We start from the raw sequence: 13,615 nt of genomic DNA, 5'->3' as shown, positions 1-13,615 counted from the left end.
CACTTTGCTAAATTGCGCCTCCACTTTTTTAAAACCTCAATTATTTGTCCATGTTATTTTATATGTAAATAAAGAGAATCTTTTAAATAAATATTGCACAGTGCTTAAGAATTTAAAGGATAAGAATCTTGCTTGGCTAAAAGAACTTGGTGCTGGTATATTTTATATTTTTAGATATGGTTTTTATAATACAAGGCATTGTTCCGGTCAGGTTATTTAAATAACCTGTAATGAGAAAAATATAATTATTGGTAATAATTTTAAAAATAATGATGTTTTTTTTGTTAAAGAAATTTAAAAGATATTGATATATATAAATAATAAATAATAAAAAATATTTTAATATTTTAAATATTAATTGATTAATTTGATAAATGAGAGATAATTTGAGGTTATATTTAATTTTATTAAATTATTTGAAAAAATTAAATCCAAACAAAGAAATAATAATAGGAAATTAAACAATACTATTCAATGCTCTCGGAATAATATTTTTGTGACAGGCATAAGAGGGTCAGGCAGTAGGCGGGGAATATATAGAGGGAGAGAGTAGGAGTAGTAGAGGCACTAACATGCGCCATAATTGATGTTGGCAAATCTTTTGTTGTTGTCTCTCATTATATATTCTTTTGTTTGATTTATTAATAATAATAATAATAATAATAGAAATAGAGAGTGATGGGCATGCATCCTCCTCCTCCTACTAACATGAAGGAATCTTTAAATTAAAATGCATATACGCCCACAAACTACAATTACTTATTACAACTGCCACACAATTAATAATAATAAAAATAAAGGTGTGGTGTGATGTCAGTCAAATTATTTACAACAATTTAAAAAGCGTCTTAAAGTGCTAAAACGGGGAACCCCAAACCCCAAGGGTATTTTTGTCGCTTTGGAAAACCCGATTATTCTTTCTCTCTCCTCTCTCTCCTCTCTCTCATCTCTCCTCCCTCCTTCATTTTATTTTATTTCATTTCTTTCACCTTTATTTTTCAATAAAAAAAATTCTATATTACTTAAATTTATATTTATCCATATAATAAAATATGTACTGAGCTAGTTCTGTTTACTTATGACATGTTTACTTTATGATGTAAAAATAATAATAATAATAATAAAATAGATATCTCAACTAAACCGATAAAATAGTTTACTGATAGTTAACCGATTTTTTACAAATTAAACGGTTCAGTTTTCGGTTAAATTATTTTTCTAACGATTTAATTTAATTATTTATATTTTTAGAAAAATAATTTATATGATTATTTATTAACCGTGTAGATTTTTGAAATATATTATATTGTTACCCTAATATAATATAATATAACAAATTTTAAATATATTTATGAAATATTATTATAATATATTATATCATAACATAGATAAAAAAAAGTTTGAAGGATAACATAAAATTACGGTATAAACAAAGATTTTGAAGAAAAAAATCATTTAATAAGTTTAATACTTAATTTAAAAAATTGAAAAATCAGTTTACGGTTAAACCAATTAATCGACCGATACCTACCAGTAGAACCAAAATCGATAAAATTGATAGCAATACTAAACAAAATCGATTTTTAGAATGATTTGTGGCACCCAGCGGAAAATTGTCAAACTCTTATCGAAATCTTTTTGAAATCTCTAGTAAAAAGGAGGCTAAAGTGCCCGACTGTTTTCGTTTCACATATTGTTTGGAAAATTCCTTTGAATAGACGGTTTTCTATCGAAGAGGAGGGTAAACGAAATCTCCTCATAGATGCTCTTACTGACGTTTCGATTAACCTAGAGATTAACGACAAGTTTTTTCTGTCCGGCTCTCTCGATTTTAAAACTAGTTACATTTATCACGCGTTGACATCTAAAAATTCCATCAAAAATCACGTTTTTTTGGTTGGGAAACTATCAGGGGAGGAGTCTTGACATCTAACAAACTAGAAAAAAAAAATCATCTTGCTAACATATGCTATATTTGTTTGAAGAGTGAATAATTCATTGATCACATTCTTCTCCATTGTGACCTTACCAAGAGCAAGTGGGCTCTTGTAAAACCTCCTTCAATTTTGATGAGATACACCATCAAAAGTCGTTGACTTATGGGTTAAATTGATTGAATTATGTTCTAGCAACAAAATCACTGACGATTAGAAACAAATTCCCCTCATCATGTGGTGGATAATCTGAAATGAAAAAAATATATGAGTTTTCAAAGGAAAAAATTATGAATACGAGCCTCTCAAAGGATTTAGGTTACACGCGTTCGCCCTCAATCCATAAAAGAGAGGCGTGTACGGGATGAGAATTTTTCGATCTTATTGACATTTAAAATCCATATGTTGTTTTCTTATTTATTATTTTGTTTTTTTTCCTTCTCTTTTATAACATTTGAATCGCATCTTGCGTTTTTTATAATAAAAGCTGATATTTTTAAAAATATATATATACACACAAAAAATAATTTAGTTTCAAGTTATTAAAAACACACTTTCAAAACTATATATTAATACTCAAATAATGCAAAAAAATTATCACAAATATTCATGATAACTCTAAATCAACATCCACTTACAACTTATAAATCATCACTTATATAGTATAACAGCCCAAGATGGAGAGTGAAATTAGAAAATATAATTGAGATAAGGATTTTTCACAAAGTTTTCATTCATGCTCCATTGGGGAAGTGAGTTCAATATTATTTAGTTGAATTCCCCTAAAATTTTCAGTTATAACTGTTATAATCGCTATTAGAGAATTAACTAAAATTAATTTTGTGAATAACAAAAAAAAGTAAATCAAAACATAATTTTAGAACGGTAAACAAAAACGCACAACAATATCTTAGCCAAAGTGCTCAATTGGACATTGGAGGGTGTCGAGTCTATACCGGAGAGAATCGTAATAGAGAGACTGTCACTTTCTAATTGTGATGTCTATATGACATTTTTCGTACCTAATTTGTGTAAATATGAAGTGTATACGGTGGTCTTCAATTGTTTTCTGGTCTTATCTTCCTTCTCAAAAATCCAGAAATAATATAGTTCTATATTTTACCGCCTTTAATTTGAAAAGCATATTTGCAAGTTCGTTCAAGCACAACCTTAAATTCTATCACCATTCTTCCAATTTTATCTAGTAGATCCTTTGACTTTAGGTTTTTTCTGAATTAAAAAATATATATATTTAATAAAAAAAAGAGTAAATTATTTGAGATTTATTTAAGATCATACAATAAGACTCTTTCTTACAAGTAAGGATCTAAATCTCCACACTAGAACCATTCAAAAAAGTATTTAAATTTTAAAAAAAAAAAATTCAATAAATTGATAATTAAAATGAAATAACATAAATACCATACAAATCTAAAAAATAAACTAAAAAACCCCAAACCTCTCTACTATCTTAGAAGATTATTTTAAAACAAATATTTAACAATTTTTGGCCTAAATAACATTAAATAAGCTCTAGTAAACAAGTCCTAGCTTATTTGTCATAATTTATTAACGCACTTTTAATGATGCCCCAAATTTTGGGATTTTTTTTATCAAGTTATATAGCATAGTATATATATATATATATTATTTTATTTTTGGATTAGTCAATAATTTCGTTTATTAATTAAAATATTAAATTATTTTTACTTTATTTTATAAAATTAAAATTTTTAAACATAAAAAATTATAATAATTAAACTAATTAAAAAAACACACACACACACACACAAAAAAAAAAAAATAAAAAAAAAAAAAACTTTTAAATGTCAGAAAAGACAAATTAACCATAAAACTCTAGTACTCATTTTGAGTGCATTAGTGACGTGATATCCGGCATGGATCACCTAATGGTATAATTTGTCATTATTAAAAGATAATAATCCAACTAATTACAACTTAATGTCAATTGGCAGTTGATGCAAATGATGGCCATATAACGTAATCATTATATATAAACTTTTTTTTTTCAAATCATTAAACAAATATTTTTTACTTAATTTTTTTTATTGGCAATAGAAATTAGATAAAAACAAATTAGACTAAAATAATATACACCATCTCAAAACTTTAATATTTGAGTAATAATACATAACACAATTTTTTCTTTATCTTCCATCATCTGTGACAAATTAGTTGAGTATAAACTGAATCTTATCGAATATATCTGAAAATAAACTGATTATTCTTTAATTAGCCAGGTAAGAAAATGATAATCTTAATGATACAAATCTCTCTCTCTATATTTGATCTATTGCAATTTGCACTTATTTTTATTGCCTATTATGCAATGTATTTATATACATGGCCTTTCTACTTCCTTCTAGTAGTGTTACAATGTTGTTTGTTAATAATGTAAGAATATATGAATGATTGTATTATATTTCATTCGGTCTTGTTGAGCAAATTGGGGTTTTTTCATTCCTTTCTTCTTATATGCGTGCGTGTGTTACTTTATAATTTATGTTGTTTCTCTTTTTGTGCTTTTCGGATTTATTTGAAAAGTGAATAATAAATATTTGTTTAGGTAGTTTAAGGGATGGGATGGGATGATATGGGCCAAATATTGAAAATATTATTTTTGTTAATGGACTGTTGAACAAAGAAAGTTGGCAGCCCGGCTAGCTAGCCCTTGAAGAGAAATCTAAATCTAATTCCCTTTCTTTGTTTCTTGTTCAAAGCTGAAACCTAGCGATAAATAAGAAAAAAGGGGTTGAAAATAATAATAATAATAATAGAATGTTTTGTATTGTGATTTGAGTTGATTTGAATATAATTGATGATGATAATTAATTAATTAATTAATTAAGAATAAGCAAGTGGAATTGGCGAGCATTTCCAATTGGGGGTGGAGCGGAGAGCGTTGTTGATGTCGTCAAAGGTAACTTGTGAGCACGTAAAAACAACTCTTTCCATTGAGGATGATGATGTTCTTCTCTCATCCTTCTCCGATGATGATGAAGATAATGATGATAATGATGATGGAATCTCTTCTCTTCTCCACCGGCATCCTCCTCCCTCCTTTTTTACCAACATCTCACAAACGTATATTTCTGTTGTTGAAGAAGAAGAAGAAGTATTATAATATATGTACACCCAATTCCCCGCACAAGATGCCCCAATTGAAGACATCTCCAACAAACCCTCTTTCTTTCTTGACAACATCTCCTCCAACATTTCCTTGGGCATCTCTCCAATTTCCTCCTTCTCTAGACTCTCTGGATCGACTGACCAAAGTTTTAAAGCTTTGCCGCCGCCGGCGTCCTTTTCACCTTCACCACCACCACCATCGATGAGGCCGATTAGGATCAAACGCCCATTTGAAGAAGACGACGAAGAAGAATAAATTAGTGAGCAGAAGAGTAGTACTGGTACTGTTTGATGATGATCGGTTGGTGGTGGTGGTGGTGGTGGTCGGAGGAATAGATCAAATGGGCCTGTCCAGATATTTGATTCGGGATCGAAGGTGTGCATGATGCCGAATTGTCTCTGGACGACGAACATGAGGCGTCCGTCGGTGGCCACGGAGAGGCAGGTGGAGGCAGAGGAGTCTTTCAAGACGGCAGGCATGAATTCGCAGGAGCCCCATGTCTGAGTGGTAAGGTCGTAAATCTCGACGGCGAGAGGGTCGTCCTCGAAGTCGCATCCGCCGCCGGCGACGATTAGCTTGGTGCCGAGGAGGGCGACGATGGGGTCGGTCCTCCAGACGAAGGGAGAGTCGGCGTGGTGCCAGGTGAGGTGGAAGGGGTCGGAAGAGAAGGAAAGCCTGGAGGGAGAGAGCATGTAGAGGAGGCCGGAGTGGGCTGATCGGAGGGTGGAGACGTGCTTGATTGAAGGGCGCTGGATTTGCATCCAGGCTTGGGGGGAGCGGGAGTCGTAGGCACGGGTGGAGGTGGAGTAAGGGGTTCGGGTTCCTTGCCCGTGCATAAACAGCCATGGCTTCGCCGGATTCAGGTGCCGGAGAGACCACCACACCGCCTCCTTCCATTCCGTTGATACCAGGGACGCCGATGCCAGATGGACCAAGGGGACATTCGAAAGGATGGATTCTAGTACGTCCCCATAAAGTGCTGGTGCTGATGATGCTGATGCTGATGCTGATGCCCCTTCTTCTTCTTCTTCTTCTTTCATTTCAATAATATCACTAGATGACATTCTTTCTTTCGGTTTCAAATTAAGCTAAACAAGTAATTAACAGCAGCTATAATGTAAGAAGAAGAAGAAAGTCTATCTATCTATCATCCATCATGTTTATGCCTATCTATCTATTTATACTTACTAAATCAATCAAAAAGATTCCCCACTACTTAATATATTTTATATAATATCTCTCTCTCTCTCTCTGTCCCAACCAACCAACCCATTGCCCTCTCAATATTTAAAATGAAATGTTTTACGAAAATATTTTAATCTAAAAAATATATATTTATTGAAACTAAAATAATCCAAAATATAACAGCTCTGTAGCAATATGGATAAAAAAAAAGAAGAGGCAATTCCTTCTAACAATTTTTTCCAATTTTATATTTATTTTTCTAAAAAATACACACCAACCCTCTCTAAAATATAAATTAATCCATTAATTACAAGTCACCCTCTTTAAACCCATTAATTAGTTTATTTTATAAATATATAATTTAAATTTTATATATTACATGAATATTAAAATTAAACATATATTTTATTTTTTTAATTTTATAAATATAATATATAGCTAAAACTAAACATCTTAAATTAAATAATTAAAATATATATTATAAACTAAAATAAAATATTATATTATATATTAAAAACATTAAGTATTGGAATAGTAATACAACAAACCTATAATGTGGATTGAAGAGGTTTTGCTCTAGTGAAAATGAAGTCAATATCATTTTCCATATTTATAGAACATTCATCCTAGATTTAAAATATATACGAATTTAACTCATTTTTTATTCAATCATTGTTACACATTTGAATTCGCAAATAATTGGAAAATATATGGTATTATTATTACTAATGAAAACATGAAGAGAAGAAAAAATATGGTAAAAACGGTCAAAGTTTGCGTATTCGAATTAAAATGAATAATTCTCGAAAAGTGAGAGTTTGTGAACGATTTGGACATACAAGACGAAATTCGCGATGTATTTGAACATGGTTAACTATGTATTTTGTTTTTTATATAATGTATTTTGTTTGAATGTTTATGTAATGTATTTTATTTTAGTATATAATATTTTATTTTATAATATTAATTTAAATTATTTAATTTAATATGTTTAGTTTTAATTATATATATATATAATTATTATGTATTCAATGTTTAAAATTCAAACAAAATATATTAAAATAAAAAAATAGAACACTTTTACACATTTTATTCACTTCGGTAAAACAACTTATCTTCTCACATATTTCATCATATTTTTTTTCCGAATGAAGCTCTCATCTCGTGATATTACATTTTCACTTTGGTCAATTAAATATTTGATTCATATTTTTTAACATTTAGTATTGTAACCTCACAGTTTGGTCAATCAAATATTTCATTCATATTTTTTAACATTTAGTATCGTGATCTCACACATTGGTCAATCAAATATTTGATTCATATTTTTTAACCATTTTCAATTGAAACCGACCTATTAACCCTCGACAAACCACATCCCAATCACACTTGGTTAAAGGTTGTACATGTTTTGTTAGGTTGCAAGTCCAAAACATATACATAAGATTTTTAATTTTATTTTTAACTGTTTTAAATTTATGGACGGATTAACCCACAATCCGACCCAAGTATCAATTTACCCTCACATATATATCCAAATTAACCACAACACTCGACTCGGCAATCCGAACCTTTTGAAATTAAGCACCATTATATATATATATATATATATATATATATATATATATATTAGTTAGTTAAAAATTGAAATTATATTGTTAAAATGTCTTGCGTTCATCAAATTTGGTGTTGAATTTAAAATATAAAATTTTATTAGTTTAGTTGGTTAAAAGGTTGTACTTGTTTTGTTAGGTTGCAAGTTTGAAACATACATATAACATTTTTTATTTTATTTTTAACCATTTTAAGTTTATGAGCAGGTCAACTCAAGATCCGACCCAAGTATTCATTTACTCTCACATATATATCCAAATTAACCACAACTCTCGACTCGGAAATTTAGACACTTTGAAATTAAGTATGATTATATATAAATAGATGAGTGGAGTTTGAATAAGAGGAAAATAAATAATGTATTTACAAACTTGAGATTGCCTGTAGGGGAAAAACAATAATTCTTTTATAAAAAAAATGTTTGTTTTGTTCCAACATGGATGCCCATAATAGAGGATCATATCCCATTTATTATGATATTTATCATTATTAGGCATATGAAAAGTCATATTATCCCTTAATTAAAAAATATTTTAATTTTAATATTAATATAATTGGGTATCATGGGTCGGGTATGAGTTTCGCATACTCCTCATCTTCGAACCCGATCGGGTCCCTTATCTCTTATCTCATGCCTGACCCCGACCCCAAACCCGAACCAGACCAACGGGTACTCATGGGTATTGGGTATACGGGTACACATTGTCATCCTTATATATAACACATTAACAAAAGATTCTTAAAGAGTTAAGTTTAAAGGTTAATTTTTTTCTTTATTTTTTTTAAAAATATATATGTATATTAAAAATGATAAAAAAACCATTTAAACATAACGATAAATAATAACGTTAAAAGAAAAAATAATAAATAAAATAAAAAACATTACTAAATAAGTTATCGAGTTCGTAAATCTTCTATAAGAACGGTTAACTCTTCGACTCTACTAGCTTTCTTGAACGAATCTCAAATAGCATTAGCATTATATATAAATGATATGAATCTGGGACTGTGCCCATTCCCCCTCTTCTATAGCTCAATTCATCCGAGAATCTTAGAAGATTCTCTGCTATCTTTATCCCTTTTCTTCCATTTATAAAAAAACTGGCAAGTGTCCGGCATAAAAAAAAAAAAGATTTTTCATACCTTTCCGGCCTTTTCATCCGCAACTCACAGTATCTTTTCTGAGTGGAAAGATATACTAGTGAGACTGCCTTCACTTAATAGCTACGAGCTGACAGCTGTCTGATGAGTCAATACCTTTCTATGGCCATTTGAAATAAATTACGATAATTGAAAATTGGACAATTTCTCTTCAATGTGATAATTTACCAAATCAAGGGTGAAGCGGGTGGTTGTGGATTGTAGACCATGATAAAATATTTAAATAATATATATCAAATATAGTTTTCCGTCTCAACCTTCCTTTTATAAAAAATAATACTTTAGTTTCTTTATTATATTTTAAAATATAATATATTCATCCTTTCTTTTATAATTCTAATTTTAAATAATAATAATTCTAATTTTATTTTATATAAATAACATTTATAATATACAAATATTTATAATAATATAAATTCAATTGAAATATTGAATACTTCAATTTTAGATATTTTTGTTATTTCTGTAATTAAGTATTTAGTATATAGATATTAATTTTCATTTTTATCAATATAGGTCTCTTTTTTTTTTTTTTTCTTTACTTAGATTCTTTTATTTATTTATATATTATTATTTTTTAGATATAATTATTATTTATATTTTACTCTCACATATAATTGTTTATTTGGCAGATTACATCAAATTTGTAGCATTTTTTACAAGATGGTGAGTATTGCCATCATTTCATAATATGTTAATTTCTATAATCGGATATATATGATTGATTCCGACCATGCATGTGCATATGAAAAATGAATAGTTTCCCAAGTCAACAAATGGATAAATCCCAAACAAAATGGATAAGGCTTTGATACGCCCAATGACTAATTAATTAAGATTCAGGCGATGTTTGGTTTGAGAAATTGGCTATTTACTTTATAAACTATAATTAACATTTTACAAGAATTTAAACAAATACATTTTCTTTTGCTCCAACTCCCTAATTGTAGTATCATTTAACTAGCTATGGAATTAAAATTATATGTTAAATTATGAATTGGTAAAATGAACAAAATAATTTGCAAAAGAAAATGAGAAGCATATATAATGGAATCTCAAGTATGATGAGAATAGTAGCTAGGTTGTCAAGAGACTCAAGACCGCACTATTCTCATCCAACTTTTTATTTTTTATTTTTATTTTTTATTATTGCGTTTTTCATTTAGGTTGGATAATCACTAATATTTTAGTTCCCAATCTATAAATACTAAATAATTATTTTAAATAATCTAAATTAAGGCTAAATTAAAATAGTTAATTAAGATAATTATTGTAATAATTAAATTAAAATTAAAATTAAAATTAGGTCAAAATAAATAATTTGAGATAAAAATTATATTCATTTAAATATTTTTTCTATTTAAATATTTTATAAGTTGAAAATAAAGTAAAAATGATTGAAGAAAAATCAAATTCGAAAAAAACTCTAAAGCTGAATATGATTATGATATAATGGAATCGAAAATAGGAGAAACGACTACAGCATACCACACAGCCATCAGATGAGCGCTCAAACCTCATCCAATGAACATCAACAAGTCGTATCGCCCGCTGTAAAGGAAGAAAAGCGCTTTCGAGCAGCACCAAATCAATTAACGCGTGCATCAACGTTGTTAGCCCAAATGCAGACGGAGCACCAAACGTTGACAAAACGTGGACGGAACGTCCAAGCAACCGCACTTTGGCCAGAAACGACGTTGTTTCAAGTCTTACTAGCGCTCAAATGCGGAAGAAGCAAACGACGTCGTTTTTGTCCCTACTTGGTCTTCTTCCTCGCGACAAACTAGATAAACATCGACCGAAATTTTTGATTTTTCAAAAATGGAACTCGGCCGATACTCAACAAAATGCAATAATTCAAAGTCATTTCACCTATGATCATATGTATAATTATGTCCTAAATGGATGAACTCAGTCGAATATAGACAAATGTTATTAATGGCCTTTGTTAGAAATTCGATCTACTTGTTCATCAAACCGACTTTGGTTGGCTATAAATAGCCCTCCTTAGAAAAAAAAAATGAAATTAATGATCATAATCTCAAGTCTCCAATCCAAGTTTCACAAAATTCGTCATTAAAATTTCTCAAGCTTTTGAAAAATTCGGAAATTTTGTGTAGGCTTTAAGGTTTATTTCTAGATCATCCCAAAACTTCATAGAGAGTTCACGAGTGTTCTCTAACTCATAGTACTTTCATCAACAATTCTCGACATCAATCGTAGGTACCAACATTTAAATATTATTTTCTAATTTTAAATTCAAAAAAACGCATACATGTCTAAACTTGAAAAATAATTGATTAAATAAAACGTAATAAAACCAATTTTTTAAAAAATAGTCAAATTTTTTTGAATTAAAGATAGTTTGTTAACCGATACAAATGATATATTGTATGATAATTCTTTCTCGAGTATCACCAAAAATCAAATTCAACTGTATATCTGATTAAACATAAGTTCATATACTTATACAAATATTTTATTAATTTTTAATTAAAAAACAGTTAAAGTTTTTAAAATATTTTTTTAATATATTAATAATTAAATTTGAGTTATTAGTTTGAAAATGTTACTTGTTTAAAAATAAATAAAAAGTAATTTGATTTGTTTGTATTGAATAAAAAAAAGTGTATAAAGATTTTTAATATAAATGATTAGATTATACATTTTTAATGGAATGTATGTTTATTATCTATGGGAAACTTATATGGTTCTTTCCCTCAGCTCATTATTTAATTTATCACCTATTCTTCAAATAATAAATTAGTTTTAATTTCTTTTTGTCTCTATCCAACAACTTCTCCTTATCATTTTCAAACATGGCGTGCTTTCACACTTTCGATCATTTTTATTTTTTTGTCCTTATTTTATTTTGAGTATAGGAGGTCTTAATTTGTATATATATATATATATATCTATCAATTATTTTATAAAAAGAATTATATATATATATATAATAATAATTAGAAGCCAATGTACGCATGTAAAAACACTTTATATATCTTTATAAGCATTAGAATTTTAGGAAGACTACTTTTATTTATATATTAAGGCAACAACATGAAACAAGGTCCATTGGAGATATTTAAGAGAAAATTGACTGGTCTCTTGCAAATGTAGGATGTCTTTTTATTTTGTATTTTTGTTGGTTGGTTTTTGGGTCAATTTTGAGGTCTTGACTCTTGAGCGACCAGTCATAGTTTTGCCAACCTACCTACCTACCTACCTCGATTGGATATTCAAAGACACTGTGCGCGGTGACCCCAGCCACTTAATTTGGACCATATGCATTTCAAATTAAGGATCCAAATATTTAAATACAAAAAAAAAGCGAATTATTAATTAGTTAGAAGACTTTTAGACCGTTCCAATAGTACTCACAAAAATGGGGATCAGATCATCCATGGACAGCAATCAAACCATTAATCAGTGTTTCGTCCAATTTTATTATTTCATTTTAAAGATACAAATGAGATTAATGAATCGAAGATACATATGATGATGATGATGATGAAATGCCATATTAAACATTCTTATTATTACATTTTTTTTTTTCAATTCTTAATCTAGGGATAACTTAAGTGAATATTGATAAAAAAAAAAAATAGTCTTTCTTTATTTCTTCTATGTTATTTGTTGTTCTATGATTAGGTCTGGAATATATATATAATAATAATAATGTGTAGTTTGCCTGGTTGGTCACTTTGGTTTTATATTATATATTTTATTCTTAACTAAAATCAATATTAGTGACTCACCATAACACCTTTCTCTTTAAATGATTATTATTTTGACCGAGTATTTTTGTTTCCACCATGGTTCCTTTTTAACTTTTTTTTTTAATTATAAACAATAAAGAAATATTTTTTTTTTTTACTTTTTATAAAAAAAAATACAATTTGTTCACTTAAAAAAAACACTATTGAATATTTTCTAAACTATAAAATAAAGTCATCATATATATTATGATGCTTTATTAAAAAAAAAAGTGATTTCTTTTCAAATTTAAAAAGTTAAATTAAGACATTTTTATTGATATATAATTGATAAGAGTGACCACTTTGAATTACTCTAATAAATTTTTATAAAATATATAGTTTAATGATGAAATACAATCTCTCTAGCTATTAGCACAGAGTCTCAAATTTGAACCTTCATAGTTATTTAGAAAATAAAATGCCAAATAATTGTAAATTTTAAATATATATAAGTAGTTCAGATAAGCACTGAGTTTTCATTATATACACATAATAACACATAATAAAGTAGCAGTATTTATAAGGCTTTGTACGGTTTATGGGTTTTAAAAAAATCAAGAGAGAGAAAAATTGATTAATGGTAATGATTTTGAGGAAGTAATATTATTTTTAGTAAAAAAACTTAAAAGGTATTGATATATATAAATAAAACATAAAATAATAATTTAAATTATAGAGTATTTTAGTATTTTGGTTAATGAAATAAGTGATGTAATTGTTGAGAAGTGATTGAAAAATTGATTTGATTTGAGTTTTTTAAATAAACCAAAGAGAACGAGGCCTAAATAGATAAAGTTTGAATTTTAAAATAT

General features: G+C 28.2%; 1 protein-coding gene across 1 annotated transcript; it reads right to left on the bottom strand.

The window, feature by feature from the left end:
- Window positions 1-4,757: 4,757 nt before the first annotated feature.
- LOC124924048 (F-box/kelch-repeat protein At1g23390-like) lies at window positions 4,758-6,227 on the bottom strand. The gene has a single exon (XM_047464094.1). The coding sequence runs from the start codon at window positions 6,147-6,149 to the stop codon at window positions 4,800-4,802; it is 1,350 nt and encodes a 449-aa protein (XP_047320050.1). The 5' UTR covers window positions 6,150-6,227; the 3' UTR covers window positions 4,758-4,799.
- Between the last annotated feature and the right edge of the window lie 7,388 nt (window positions 6,228-13,615).

Source organism: Impatiens glandulifera, chromosome 2 (assembly GCF_907164915.1).
Source record: "Impatiens glandulifera chromosome 2, dImpGla2.1, whole genome shotgun sequence".
Lineage (NCBI taxonomy): Eukaryota > Viridiplantae > Streptophyta > Magnoliopsida > Ericales > Balsaminaceae > Impatiens > Impatiens glandulifera.
This window is presented reverse-complemented; position numbering and strand designations above follow the sequence as displayed.

Bases quoted from the DNA above. Each gene is read 5' to 3' on its own strand.
- LOC124924048 (XM_047464094.1), bottom strand. From the start codon at position 6,149: ATGTCATCTAGTGATATTATTGAAATGAAAGAAGAAGAAGAAGAAGAA.